The sequence below is a fragment of the Scyliorhinus canicula genome, chromosome 30, assembly GCF_902713615.1.
Source record: "Scyliorhinus canicula chromosome 30, sScyCan1.1, whole genome shotgun sequence".
NCBI lineage: Eukaryota > Metazoa > Chordata > Chondrichthyes > Carcharhiniformes > Scyliorhinidae > Scyliorhinus > Scyliorhinus canicula.
This window is the reverse complement of record NC_052175.1, coordinates 12,591,447-12,603,917: the sequence shown is the minus strand read 5'-3', so window position 1 is coordinate 12,603,917 and position 12,471 is coordinate 12,591,447. Positions and strand designations below refer to the sequence as shown.

General features: G+C 49.4%; 1 protein-coding gene across 2 annotated transcripts in view; it reads right to left on the bottom strand.

The window, feature by feature from the left end:
* LOC119958653 (GA-binding protein subunit beta-1-like) overlaps positions 1-12,471 on the bottom strand; it is a 40,213-nt gene that overhangs the window by 2,735 nt on the left and 25,007 nt on the right. For both annotated transcript variants that reach the window (XM_038787194.1, XM_038787195.1), the window contains 2 exons: positions 9,549-9,725; positions 7,531-7,643 (listed from right to left, as the gene is read on the bottom strand). In XM_038787194.1, the coding sequence (XP_038643122.1) occupies positions 7,531-7,643; positions 9,549-9,725 (290 nt within the window). The remainder of the gene's footprint in view (positions 1-7,530; positions 7,644-9,548; positions 9,726-12,471) is intronic.

Sequence of the window (12,471 nt, the reverse complement as noted above, 5' to 3'; positions counted from 1 at the left end):
AGAAGGAAAGAGGCTGCAGGTCTTATGAGCATTTGGCAGCACTTGACAGAAGCATCCTGACACCTGCTTTGCTGGGAGAGAAGGCACTCGAGGATTCTTGCGTATTACCGCTCAAGTCGTTACAGCCCTCACCATTCCTCTTTACCCTCACTGGCAACACGTGTGCCCTGAAGGCAAGCAACAGGGCTACAGTTAACAAATATGTCAGGGGCGGCACGGTGGTTAGCACTGCTGCCCCACAGCTTCAGGGTCCCGCGTTCAATTTCGGCTTGGAGGTGACTGTCTATGTGTGGAGTTTGCACGTTCTTCCAGTGTCCGTGTGGGTTTCCTCCCACAGTCCAAAGATGTGCAGTTTAGGTGGATTGGCCGTGCTAAATTGTCCCTTAGTGTCCAAAGATGTGCAGGTTAGGTGGATTGGCCGTGCTAAATTGCCCCTTAGTGTCCAAAGATGTGCGAGTTAGGTGGATTGGCCGTGCTAAATTGTCCCTTAGTGTCCAAAGTTGTTCAGATTAGGTAGATTGGACGTGCCAAATTGCCCCTTAGTGTCCAAGAGGTTAGGTGGGCTACGGGGATAGGGTGGAGGCGTGGTCTGAAGTAGGGTGCTGGCGCAGACCCGATGGGCCGAATGGCCTCCTGCTGCACTGCAAATTCTATGATTCTATCATATACCCACCGCAGTAGATATTCCTATCGATAAACCTAGCCAGAATCTGATGAGATTTCAGTCAGGAAACTCCGTCTCTGATATAGGTGTGGCAGTGTTCCAGATAGTAATGCAGCAGAACACTCATACCGTGTACCCACTATAGCCCTTAGCAAGCTAACTAAAAAACATCCACTTCTGGTCGCATGGAATTTCACAGCTGAATCTGTATCGATACTTCAACTCCATTCGAGCTACACGTCATCCCGACAACATATCCTTCTATCCCTTTCCTTTCCCCCTCCACCTCCCCCACCCCTTCATAAACATCTCTGCCAATTCATCTCGGCCACTCTTTGTGGCAGTGAGCTCCGCATTCTCCCCTCTGTCTCTCTGGGTAAAGACGTTTCCCCCCGAATTCCCCGATTGGATTTATATCCCCCCCCCCCCCCCCCCCCTTTAGTTCTGGTCTCACCTGCATGTGGAAACATTTTCTCCACGGTCCCACTCTTATCATGCGAGAACGCAAGCGACACGACACAAGCGAAAGTAGTTGCGATGAAGGAATAAGGACCGTAAAAAAATGGATATAGATAGTTTGGGAGAGTGGGCCAAGAAGGGGCAGATGGAGTTTAACGTGGATAAGTGTGAGGTCGTGCATTTTAGTCGGGAAAATGGAAAAGCAACTTATTACCTAAATGGGGAGACACTTTGGGGTGCTCCGATACAGAAGGATCACAGAAGGATCTGGGTGTCCGAGTGTACGAGTCACAGAAAACGAGCATGTAGGTGCAGCAGATAATAAGTAAAGCGAACGAATGTTGGCATTTATAGCTGAAGGGATAGAGTATAAATTTCAGGAAGTGTTGTTGCAACTATACGATGATGTGGAGATGCCGGCGTTGGACTGGGGTGAGCACAGTAAGAAGTCTTACAACACCAGGTTAAAGTCCAACAGGTTTGTTTCAAACACGAGCTTTCGGAGCACGGCTCCTTCTTCAGGTGAATGGAGAGGTATGTTCCAGAAATGTTTATATAGACACAGTCAGAGATGCCCCGGAATGCGAGCACCTGCAGGCAATCACAATCATCAAAGATGCAGAGAGAGAGGTAACTCCAGGTTAAAGAGGTGTGAATTGTCCCAAGCCAGTTCAGTCGGTAGGCCTCTGCAAGTCCAGGCTTGTTGGTGGGGGCCGAATGTAATGCGACATGAATCCCAGATCCCGGTTGAGTCCGCATTCATGCGTGCGGAACTTAGCTATAAGTTTTTGCTCAGCAATTTTGCGTTGTCGCGTCTCCTGAAGGCCTCCTTGTAGAATGCTGACCCGGAGATCAGAGGCTGAATGTCCTTGACTGCTGAAGTGTTCCCCAACTGGAAGGGAACAGTCCTGCCTGTTGATAGTCGCACGATGCCCGTTTATTCGTTGTCGCAGTGTCTGCATGGTCTCGCCAATGTACCACGCTTCGGGACATCCTTTCCTGCAGCGTATGAGGTAGACTACATTGGTCGAGTCGCACGAGTATGCGCCGCGTACCTGGTGGGTGGTGTTTCCACGTGTAATGGTGGTGTCCATGTCGATGATCTGGCATGTCTTGCAGAGATTACCCTGGCAGGGTTTTGTGGTGTTGTGGTTGCTGTTCTGAAGGCTGGGTTACCCTGAATTCTGAATTACCCAGCCTTCAGAACAGCAACCACAACACCACAAAACCCTGCCAGGGTAATCTCTGCAAGACATGCCAGATCATCGACATGGACACCACCATTACACGTGGAAACACCACCCACCAGGTACGCGGCGCATACTCGTGCGACTCGACCAATGTAGTCTACCTCATACGCTGCAGGAAAGGATGTCCCGAAGCGTGGTACATTGGCGAGACCATGCAGACACTGCGACAACGAATAAACGGGCATCGTGCGACTATCAACAGGCAGGACTGTTCCCTTCCAGTTGGGGAACACTTCAGCAGTCAAGGACATTCAGCCTCTGATCTCCGGGTCAGCATTCTACAAGGAGGCCTTCAGGAGACGCGACAACGCAAAATTGCTGAGCAAAACTTATAGCTAAGTTCCGCACGCATGAATGCGGACTCAACCGGGATCTGGGATTCATGTCGCATTACATTCGGCCCCCACCAACAAGCCTGGACTTGCAGAGGCCTACCGACTGAACTGGCTTGGGACAATTCACACCTCTTTAACCTGGAGTTACCTCTCTCTCTGCATCTTTGATGATTTGATTGCCTGCAGGTGCTCGCATTCCGGGGCATCTCTGACTGTGTCTATATAAACATTTCTGGAACATACCTCTCCATTCACCTGAAGAAGGAGCCGTGCTCCGAAAGCTCGTGTTTGAAACAAACCTGTTGGACTTTAACCTGGTGTTGTAAGACTTCTTACTGTGCAACTATACGAGGCATTGGTAAGACCACACCTGGAGTATTGTGCACAGTTTTGTTCCCCTTATTTGAGGAGGGATGTCGTGGCATTGGAGGCCGTTCAGAGGAGATCGATTCCAGAGATGAGGGGTTGTCGTAAGAGGAGAGATTGAACAGTTTAGGCCTCTACCCTATCTCTCTCTCTCTAGAGTTTAGAAGAATGAGGGGAGATAAAACTGAGGTAAACAAGATGCTAAAAGGTCTGGATAAAGTAGATGTGGAGCGGACACTTCCTCTCGCGGGGCATTCTAAAACGAGAGGTCATAATCTTAGATTAAGAGGTAGCAAATTTAAAACAGATTTGAGGAGAATCTACTTCTCCCGAAGGGTTGTGAACCTGTGGAATTCGCTACCCCAGAGTGCGGAGGATGCTGGGACAGTGAGTAAGTTTAAGGAGGAGTTTTGTTTTAATTACTTTATCAGAGTTACAAAGCCAGAGTTCAGAGTGTGGACAGGGGCAAGCCCCGAATCCAGCTCCTTGCCTGCTCCCAAAAAAACAATTAAAATTGAATCCAACTCATGGTCTCCACAAGAGAGACAGACCAGATCCAGGCGTTACACCTGACCTCACGCTCACCTTAGCCAAAAGGATGAGAAGCGATGAGTTGGACAGGTTTATAATTGGTAATGGGGGCAGCACGGTGGCTCAGTGGGTTAGCACTGCGGCCTTACGGCGCCGAGGTCCCAGGTTCGATCCCGGCTCTGGGTCACTGTCCGTGTGGAGTTTGTACATTCTCCCCGTGTTTGCGTGGGTTTCGCCCCCACAACCCAAAAATGTGCAAGATAGGTGGATTGGCCATGCTAAATTGCCCTGTAATTGGAAAAAATGAATTGGGTACTCTAAATTTATAAAAAAAAAAAAAAAAAAATAATTGGTAATGGGTTGAAGGGTTATGGAGAACGGGCAGGCCGGTGGAGTAGAGGCCAGGATGGGATCAGCCATGATCACACGGAGGGTGTTAGGCTAAATTGCCGCCGCCCGCTCCTAGGTCATGTGTTCGAGGGAGGAGATGCTCTGGCTGATTTCACAATCCAGCTCTTGGCCTGTAACATTGTAGGTAGCAGGTGAGGAACATATCAGAATGGCAGAGCAGACTCGATGGGCCGAATGGCCTAATTCTGTTCCTATATCTTATGAACCTATGTGGCCCACTGAGCTTAAAACACGCATCTATCGATCTTAGCCTTGAATATAAGGTTTCTGTGGAACCTTAACTTTCAGCTGCATTTAATGAGATTGCAAAGTAACAGTACATAGAACATAGAACAGTACGGCACAGAACAGGCCCTTCGGCCCTCGATGTTGTGCCGAGCATCGTCCGAAACCAAGATCAAGCTATCCCACTCCCTGTCATTCTGGTGTGCTCCATGTGCCTATCCAATAACCGCTTGAAAGTTCCTAAAGTGTCCGACTCCACTATCACAGCAGGCAGTCCATTCCACACCCTAACCACTCTCTGAGTAAAGAACCTACCTCGGACATCCCTCCTATATCTCCCGCCCTGAACCTTATAGTTATGCCCCCTTAGAACAGCTACATCCACCCGTGTCTCTGAATGTCCACTCTATCTATCCCCCTCATCATCTTATAAACCTCTATTAAGTCACCTCTCATCCTCCTTCACTCCAATGAGAAAAGCCCTAGCTCCCTCAACCTTTCCTCATAAGACCTACCCTCCAATCCAGGCAGCATCCTGGTAAATCTCCTTTACACCCTTTCCAATGCTTCCACATCCTTCCTATAATGAGGTGACCAGAACTGCACACAATACTCCAAATGTGGTCTCACCAGGGTCATGTATAGTTGCAGCATAACCCCGCGGCTCTTATACTCAAGCCCCCTGTTAATAAACGCTAACACACTGTCGGCCTTCTTCATGGCTCTATCCACTTGAGTGGCAACCTTCAGAGATCTGTGGACATGAACCCCAAGATCTCTCTGTTCCTCCACATTCCTCAGAACCCTGCCGTTGATCCTGTAATCCGCATTCAAATTTTTTTCCACCAAAATGAATCACCTCGCACTTATCAGGGTTAAACGCCATCTGCCATTTTTCGGCCCAGCTCTGCATCCTATCAATGTCTCTTTGCAGCCTACAACAGCTCCCCACCTCATCCACTACTCCACCAATCTTGGTGTCATCAGCAAATTTACTGACCCACCCTCTAAGATAGAGTATGAGAGTAAACTTGCTCAGAATATAAAAGCAGACTGCAAAAGTTTTTACAAATATATAAAGCAAAAAAGAATGGCTAAGGTAAATATTGGTCCTTTAGAGGATGAGAAGGGAGTTTTAATAATGGGAGATGAGGAAATGGCTGAGGAACTGAACAGGTTTTTTGGGTCGGTCTTCACAGTGGAAGACACAAATAACATGCCAGTGACTGATAGAAATGAGGTCATGACAGGTGATGACCTTGAGAGGATTGTCATCACTAAGGAGGTAGTGATGGGCAAGCTAATGGGGCTAAAGGTAGACAAGTCTCCTGGCCCTGATGGAATGCGTCCCAGAGTGCTAAAAGAGATGGCTAGGGAAATTGCAGATGCACTAGTGATGATTTACCAAAATTCACTAGACTCTGGGGTGGTCCCGGTGGATTGGAAATTATCAAACGTGACACCACTGTTTAAAAAAGGAGATAGGCAGAGAGCAGGAAATTATAGGCCAGTGAGCTTAACGTCGGTAGTAGGGAAGATGCTGGAATCTATCATCAAGGAAGAAATAGCGAGGCATCTGGATAGAAATTGTCCCATTGGGCAGACGCAGCATGGGTTCATAAAGGGCAGGTCATGCCTAACTAATTTAGTGGAATTTTTTGAGGACATTACCACTGCAGTAGATAACGGGGAGCCAATGGATGTGGTATATCTGGATTTCCAGAAAGCTTTTGACAAGGTGCCACACAAAATGCTGCTGCATAAGATCAAGATGCATGGCATTAAGGGTAAAGTAGTAGCTTGGATAGAGGATTGGTTAATTAATAGAAAGCAAAGAGTGGGGATTAATGGGTGTTTCTCTGGTTGGCAATCAGTAGCTAGTGGTGTCCCTCAGGGATCCGTGTTGGGCCCACAATTGTTCACAATTTACATTGATGATTTGGAGTTGGGGACCAAGGGCAATGTGTCCAAGTTTGCAGATGACACTAAGATGAGTGGTAAAGCGAAAAGTGCAGAGGATACTGGAAGTCTGCAGAGGGATTTGGATAGGTTAAGTGAATGGGCTAGGGTCTGGCAGATGGAATACAATGTTGACAAATGTGAGGTAATCCATTTTGGTAGGAATAACAGCAAACGGGATTATGATTTAAACAATAAAATATTAAAGCATGCTGCTGTGCAGAGAGACCTGGGTGTGCTAGTGCATGAATCACAGAAAGTTGGTTTTCAGGTGCAACAGGTGATTAAGAAGGCAAATGGAATTTTGTCCTTCATTGCTAGAGGGATGGAGTTTAAGACTAGGGAGGTTATGCTGCAATTGTGTAAGGTGTTAGTGAGGCCACACCTGGAGTATTGTGTCCAGTTTTGGTCTCCTTACTTGAGAAAGGACGTACTGGTACTGGAGGGTGTGCAGAGGAGATTCACTAGGTTAATCCCAGAGCTGAAGGGGTTGGATTACGAGGAGAGGTTGAGTAGACTGGGACTGTACTCATTGGAATTTAGAAGGATGAGGGGGGATCTTATCGAAACATTTAAAATTATGAAGGGAATAGATAGGATAGATGCGGGCAGGTTGTTTCCACTGGCGGGTGAAAGCAGAACTAGGGGGCATAGCCTCAAAATTAGGGGAAGTAGATTTAGGACTGAGTTTAGGAGGAGCTTTTTCACCCAAAGGGTTGTGAATCTATGGAATTCCTTGCCCAGTGACGCAGTTGAGTCTCCTTCATTAAATGTTTTTAAGGTAAAGATAGATAGTTTTTTGAAGAAAAAAGGGATTAAGGGTTATGGTGTTCGGGCCGGAAAGTGGAGCTGAGTCCACAAAAGATCAGCCATGATCTCATCGAATGGCGGAACAGGCTCGAGGGGCCAGATGGCCTACTCCTGCTCCTAGTTCTTATGTTCTTCAGCCCCCTCCTCCAAGTCATTGATAAAAATCACAAATAGCAGACGACCCAGCACTGATCCCTGTGGTACACCGCTGGTAACTGGTCTCCAGTCTGAAAAATTTCCATCCACCACCACCCTCTGTCTTCTATGTGATAGCCAGTTACTTATCCAATTGGCCAAATTTCCCACCATCCCACACCTCCTTACTTTCTTCACGGGCCGACCATGGGAAACCTTATCAAACGCCTTACTAAAATCCATGTATACGACATCAACTGCTCTACCTTCAGCTACACACTTAGTTATCTCCTCAAAGAATTCAATCAAATTTGTGCGGCAAGACTTACCCTTCACGAATCCGTGTTGTTTTTTTTTCAAACAAGAAAAAGAATAAAGACTCTACCTTCTCTATTGGTTCTGAGTGGTTAAGGACCTCCTCCAGACACTGTTTCTTTGTTGACATTTCTTCTGTGATGATGGTCTCCTCTTCAACATGGGTGGTCGGGACTGTCAGAACTAGAGGCAAGAACAAGATTCCGCTAAGTAGTATTGTCTGGGCGAGCAGAACTCTGATTACAGAATTTACAGTGCAGAAGGAGGCCATTCGGCCCATCGAGTCTGCACCGGCTCCTGAAAAGAGCACCCTACCCAAGGTTAACACATCCACCCTATCCCCATAACCCAGTAACCCCACCCAACACTAAGGGGCAATTTTTGACGCTGAGGGCAATTTATCATGGCCAATCCACCTAACCTGCACATCTTTGGACTGCGGGAGGAAACCGGAGCACCCGGAGGAAACCCACGCACACAAGGGGAGGACGTGCCGACTCCGCACAGACAGTGACCCAAGCCGGGAATCGAACCTGGGACCCTGGAACTGTGAAGCGATTGTGCTATCCGCAATGCTACCGTGCTGCCCTTAATCAGGCAGTACCCATATTCTGCCTTGTTATCAGGCCACTGCGCTCCATCTGATACTTTCTCCCAAGCCAGTTACTACCGATATTTATCCCACAATTTTCCCCTTTTTCTTGCTGAGGTGTTACGGGGGCGGGGGGCGATGTAATAATCCATGGTACCTCTAATATCCCACCCTCGTGTTTGAGCTGTGATATTGAGCGTGACAATCAACTGGAGACGTCGCAGCCGCATCCCGATAACACAAACATACGCACCCTCCAGCGAGGCTCACTGGGCGGCTGGTTCTAGAGTTTCTCGTGACAGAGGTCCTCGCTGAGGGAGGCTCAGATTTATTTAATGCTTTGATTCTCTGTGCAGTCCCACAGCAGGGAAAGGGTTCCTATCTTTACAGCTGCACAGTGTGGCTCAGCAAGCAGTTGAAGTTTAAATAGAGTCAGAGAGTTCGGGTCATCGAGTTTTTAAACAAAGAGGCCCTTCGGCCCATCGTCTTTGGGCCGGCCACCGAGCACCTGTCTGTTCTGATCCCGTTTCCCAGCACTCGGTCCGCAGCCCTGCGCGGCGACGGCGCTTCAAGTGCTCAAACGTGGGGGTTCCCGCCTCTACGCTCCCTTTCAGGCCGTGAGTTCCAGGTTCCGACCACCCTCTGGGTGAAAAGGTTTCTCCTCAAATCCTCTCCTGCTCCTGACCTTGAATCTGTGCCCCCTGGTTATTGGCCCCTCCGCTAAAGGGGAAAGGTTCCTCCCCACCCTGTGTCCCTCATCATTTTGCCCCCCTCGAACAGTTAACCCCTCAGCCTTCTCTGCTCCAAGGAAAACAGCCCCCGGCCTAACCAGCCCCTCTTCCCAGCTGAAACTCTCCAGCCCCAGGCAGCATCCTGGTGAATCTCCCTCCGCACTCTCTCCAGCGCAATCACATCCTTCCTATAGAGTGGCGACGAGAACGGCACACAGTACTCCAGCTGTGACCTAACCAGCGATTTATACAGCTCCATCGTAACCCTGTTCTTATATTCTCGGCCTCGATTACCTGAGGAAGGAGTTGCGCTCCGAAAGCCAGTGATTCGAAACACACCTGTTGGACTTTTAACCTGGTGTCGTAAGACTTCTTACTGTGCCCGCCCCAGTCCGACGCCGGCATTTCCAGATCTCCATTAATGAAGGCAAGTATCCCGCATGCCTCTGTAACCACCTTATCTACCCGCTGTCCTCTGGCACCTCTCCTGTGGCCAGAACGGATTTGAAAATTAACGTCAAAGCCCCTGCAATCTTCTCCCTTGCCTCACAATCCACCTTTGGATGAGTGGGAGCACCTCAATGGGGGCAACAGGCACCCTCAGCTCTGAAGAAAAGGACCGGGGGGTGGGGGGGGCGCAAGAAAATCCAGTATCTAGCGTCTATCATTTTTCAAGATCTGGGGGTACCCCACTAAATCCAATTTTGGGCGGCACACATTTCTTCCTTGCTCGGGCCGGGGGGGGGGGGGGCGGGGAACACCTACCTTGTTGGCCGTCCTGCATGGTCACGATGAATGGCTGGCCGGCGTTGATGCCCGCTGGAAGGTTACCGAGCTGCACACCACCGTCTGTCACAATGGTGATGACCCTCTGCCCGCCGCTCCCTACCACCTGCTGGATCGCCGAGTCGACCGAGTCTGCGGTGACCACTTCCTCCGTCACTGCCGGAAACAAGAAAAAAGAAATATCGTCACTGGCCGAGTTCGCTCAAGTTCGCTCGCTGCGCACGGGGAAATACGATCCGGCGGGATTCAGCATAGTCCCGCACCTGTTCACCAGAACGGGACCGGGGGGGGGCTCCTCGCTCTCGCATCGAGGCGCGAGATGGTAAAGCTGTAATGGAAAACCAAAACCGAACGCACAGCGTACCAGAGTTTTAAGCATGCTGGAGATGGTCAGTCTCGGTTAGGATCTGAAAGAGAAGAGGCGCCCGAACGGAAAGGTCCCTGTCTAACCCGTAACCCAGTCTCCCAGAATACGGTCAGTTTTTTTTCCAAATTTCGGTCTTTTGTCACGAGAACAAAACAAGACAGTGGAAAGGTGCCGCAGGATGCTTTCCTGAAATTACAAGCGAAATCTGGGAAAACTGTGAATTATTGCCCAAAACTGACCCACGAAAATTCACATGACTCATTGCCGGTACAGAGGGGGATTACACCCTGGGGAAAGAATGGCTTGTGTACTCTCTGTGGTTCAGAAGAATGGGAGGTGATCTCAACGAGGCAAAATATTCCGAGGGGTTTGGCAGCGTGGATGCGGCGAGGTCGTTTCCTACTGGTCACAGGAATAATAATCTTTATTGTCGCTTACATTAACACTGCAATGAAGTTACTGTGAAAAGCCCCTAGTCGCCACATTCTGGTGCCTGTTCGGGTACGCCGAGGGAGAATTCCGAATGTCCAATTCACCTGACAGCACGGCTTTCGGGACTTGTGGGAGGAAACCGGAGCAAAACCACGCAGACACGGGGAGAACGTACAGACTGTGACCCAAGCCGGGGATCGAACCTGGCGCTGTGAAGCAACAGTGCTAACCACTGTGCCACTGTACTGCCCACAGATAAGGGGCAGCTCATTCCCGTACCGGCCTCCCCGAACAGGGGCCGGAATGTGGCGACTAGGGGCTTTTCACAGTAACTTCATTGAAGCCTATTCGTGACACTAAGCGATTATTATTGTTATTATTTTGGACTGAGGGGAGGGAGATATTCATGAGGATTGTGAACCTTTGCCATTCCCTACTCCAGCTGCTGATTATATACAAAGCTAATGACTGCGTGGGTTTCCTCCGGGTGCTCCGGTTTCCTCCCACAGTCCAAAGATGTGCAGGTTGGGTGGATTGGCCATGAAAAATTGTCCAAAATTCTATGATTAACCTAGGTCAAAAGTTCGGCGCAACATCGTGGGCCGAAGGGCCTGTTCTGTGCTGTATTTCTCTATCTATCTAAGATCAATGGATATTTGGACACAACGAGAATCAGTGAAATATGGCGATTGTGGGGGTGGGAGTTGATCAAATGCATCAGCTAGAAGCTTACAAAATGGTGGAACAGGAGGGCCGAAAATCCTCCTCTCGCTCCTATTCATCATATTTTTTTTACAGCTGTCACCTCAGCGCGTGTTTCTCAAAAGATTGGTCATCTCACTTACTCTATTCACGCACGCAAATGAACTATTCCACTTTCACAACCACATCCAGCCACATCCCAAACTCCCAGCAACCTTGGGCTGACTGAACGCCACCACTAGGTGCCTCCAACTCGCTCTTTCATCAACCAATACAGTCGCCCAGCACACCAGGAGCAGCTCAGGGACAATTCACAGAATCAACGACGCAGGAGGGAGGCCCGTTCGGCCCATCGAAGACTTCAGCCTGGCAGCCTTGCGATGGACACAGACAAAACCCTGCTGCTGGCTGAGGCGGCTAGGAGGAGGGGAATCCACAGTGCCAGTTGTGGTGAATGTAATATATGTTAATATACATGTTAATTCACACTGTTGTAAGCGCAGTAGCGCTGTCCTACCACTAGGGGGAGTAGCGTTGGGAGCACCTAGGAACTTGTACTGGGCTCCACCCTTGGTTCCGCCCACGACTCCTCCCCCTAGTGCAGCTGTATAAATACCCATGTCCAGAGTCAGCCTGGGTCACTACGAGTTCATCGACAGGTAACAGGCTGGCTCTGAAGTAAGTCGATTAAAGCCTAGATTCACATCGGAAACATGTGTCTGGTGAATTGATGGTTCCATCACCAGCGCAACACCGTCCCCGTCTTTAACCCGTGTCAACACACACACATAACACAATTCAATTCACACTACCCTCTCCCTTTGCGCAAATAGGTGCTTCTGGACATCACAATCCACCCTAACACACCCACTTGATCACCTTAAAGATCTTGGATAGATCACCCCTTAACCTTCAATACTCGAGGGAACAAAAGTCTCGTCTTTGTGACCTGTCCCCGCAACTTAACCCTTTTTGATTCCCCCCCCGCCAATTCGGTGAATCGCAGCCATGTATCGATGGAGGAGTGAATTGAAGGTTTAAAAGCCGCTCTGTGCTGTCTGCGGCCACAGCAGCAGTTGGGATGTTATCCCTAGCCTCAGGATAAAGAGATCAGTGAGCCTTGCTGGAAGCAGTTTGGATATGCGGGAAGAAACAGGGTAGGCATTGGGGGGGGGAAGAGAGAGAGAGAGAGAGAGAGAGAGAGAGAGAATCCGAACCAGTGGGCAGCACGGTAGCATTGTGGATAGCACAGTTGCTTCACAGCTCCAGGGTCCCAGGTTCGATTCCGGCTTGGGTCGATGTCTGTGCGGAGTCTGCACGTCCTCCCAGTGTGTGCGTGGGTTTCCTCCGGGTGCTCCGGTTTCCCCCCACAGTCCAAAGGTGTGCGGGTTAGGGTAGATT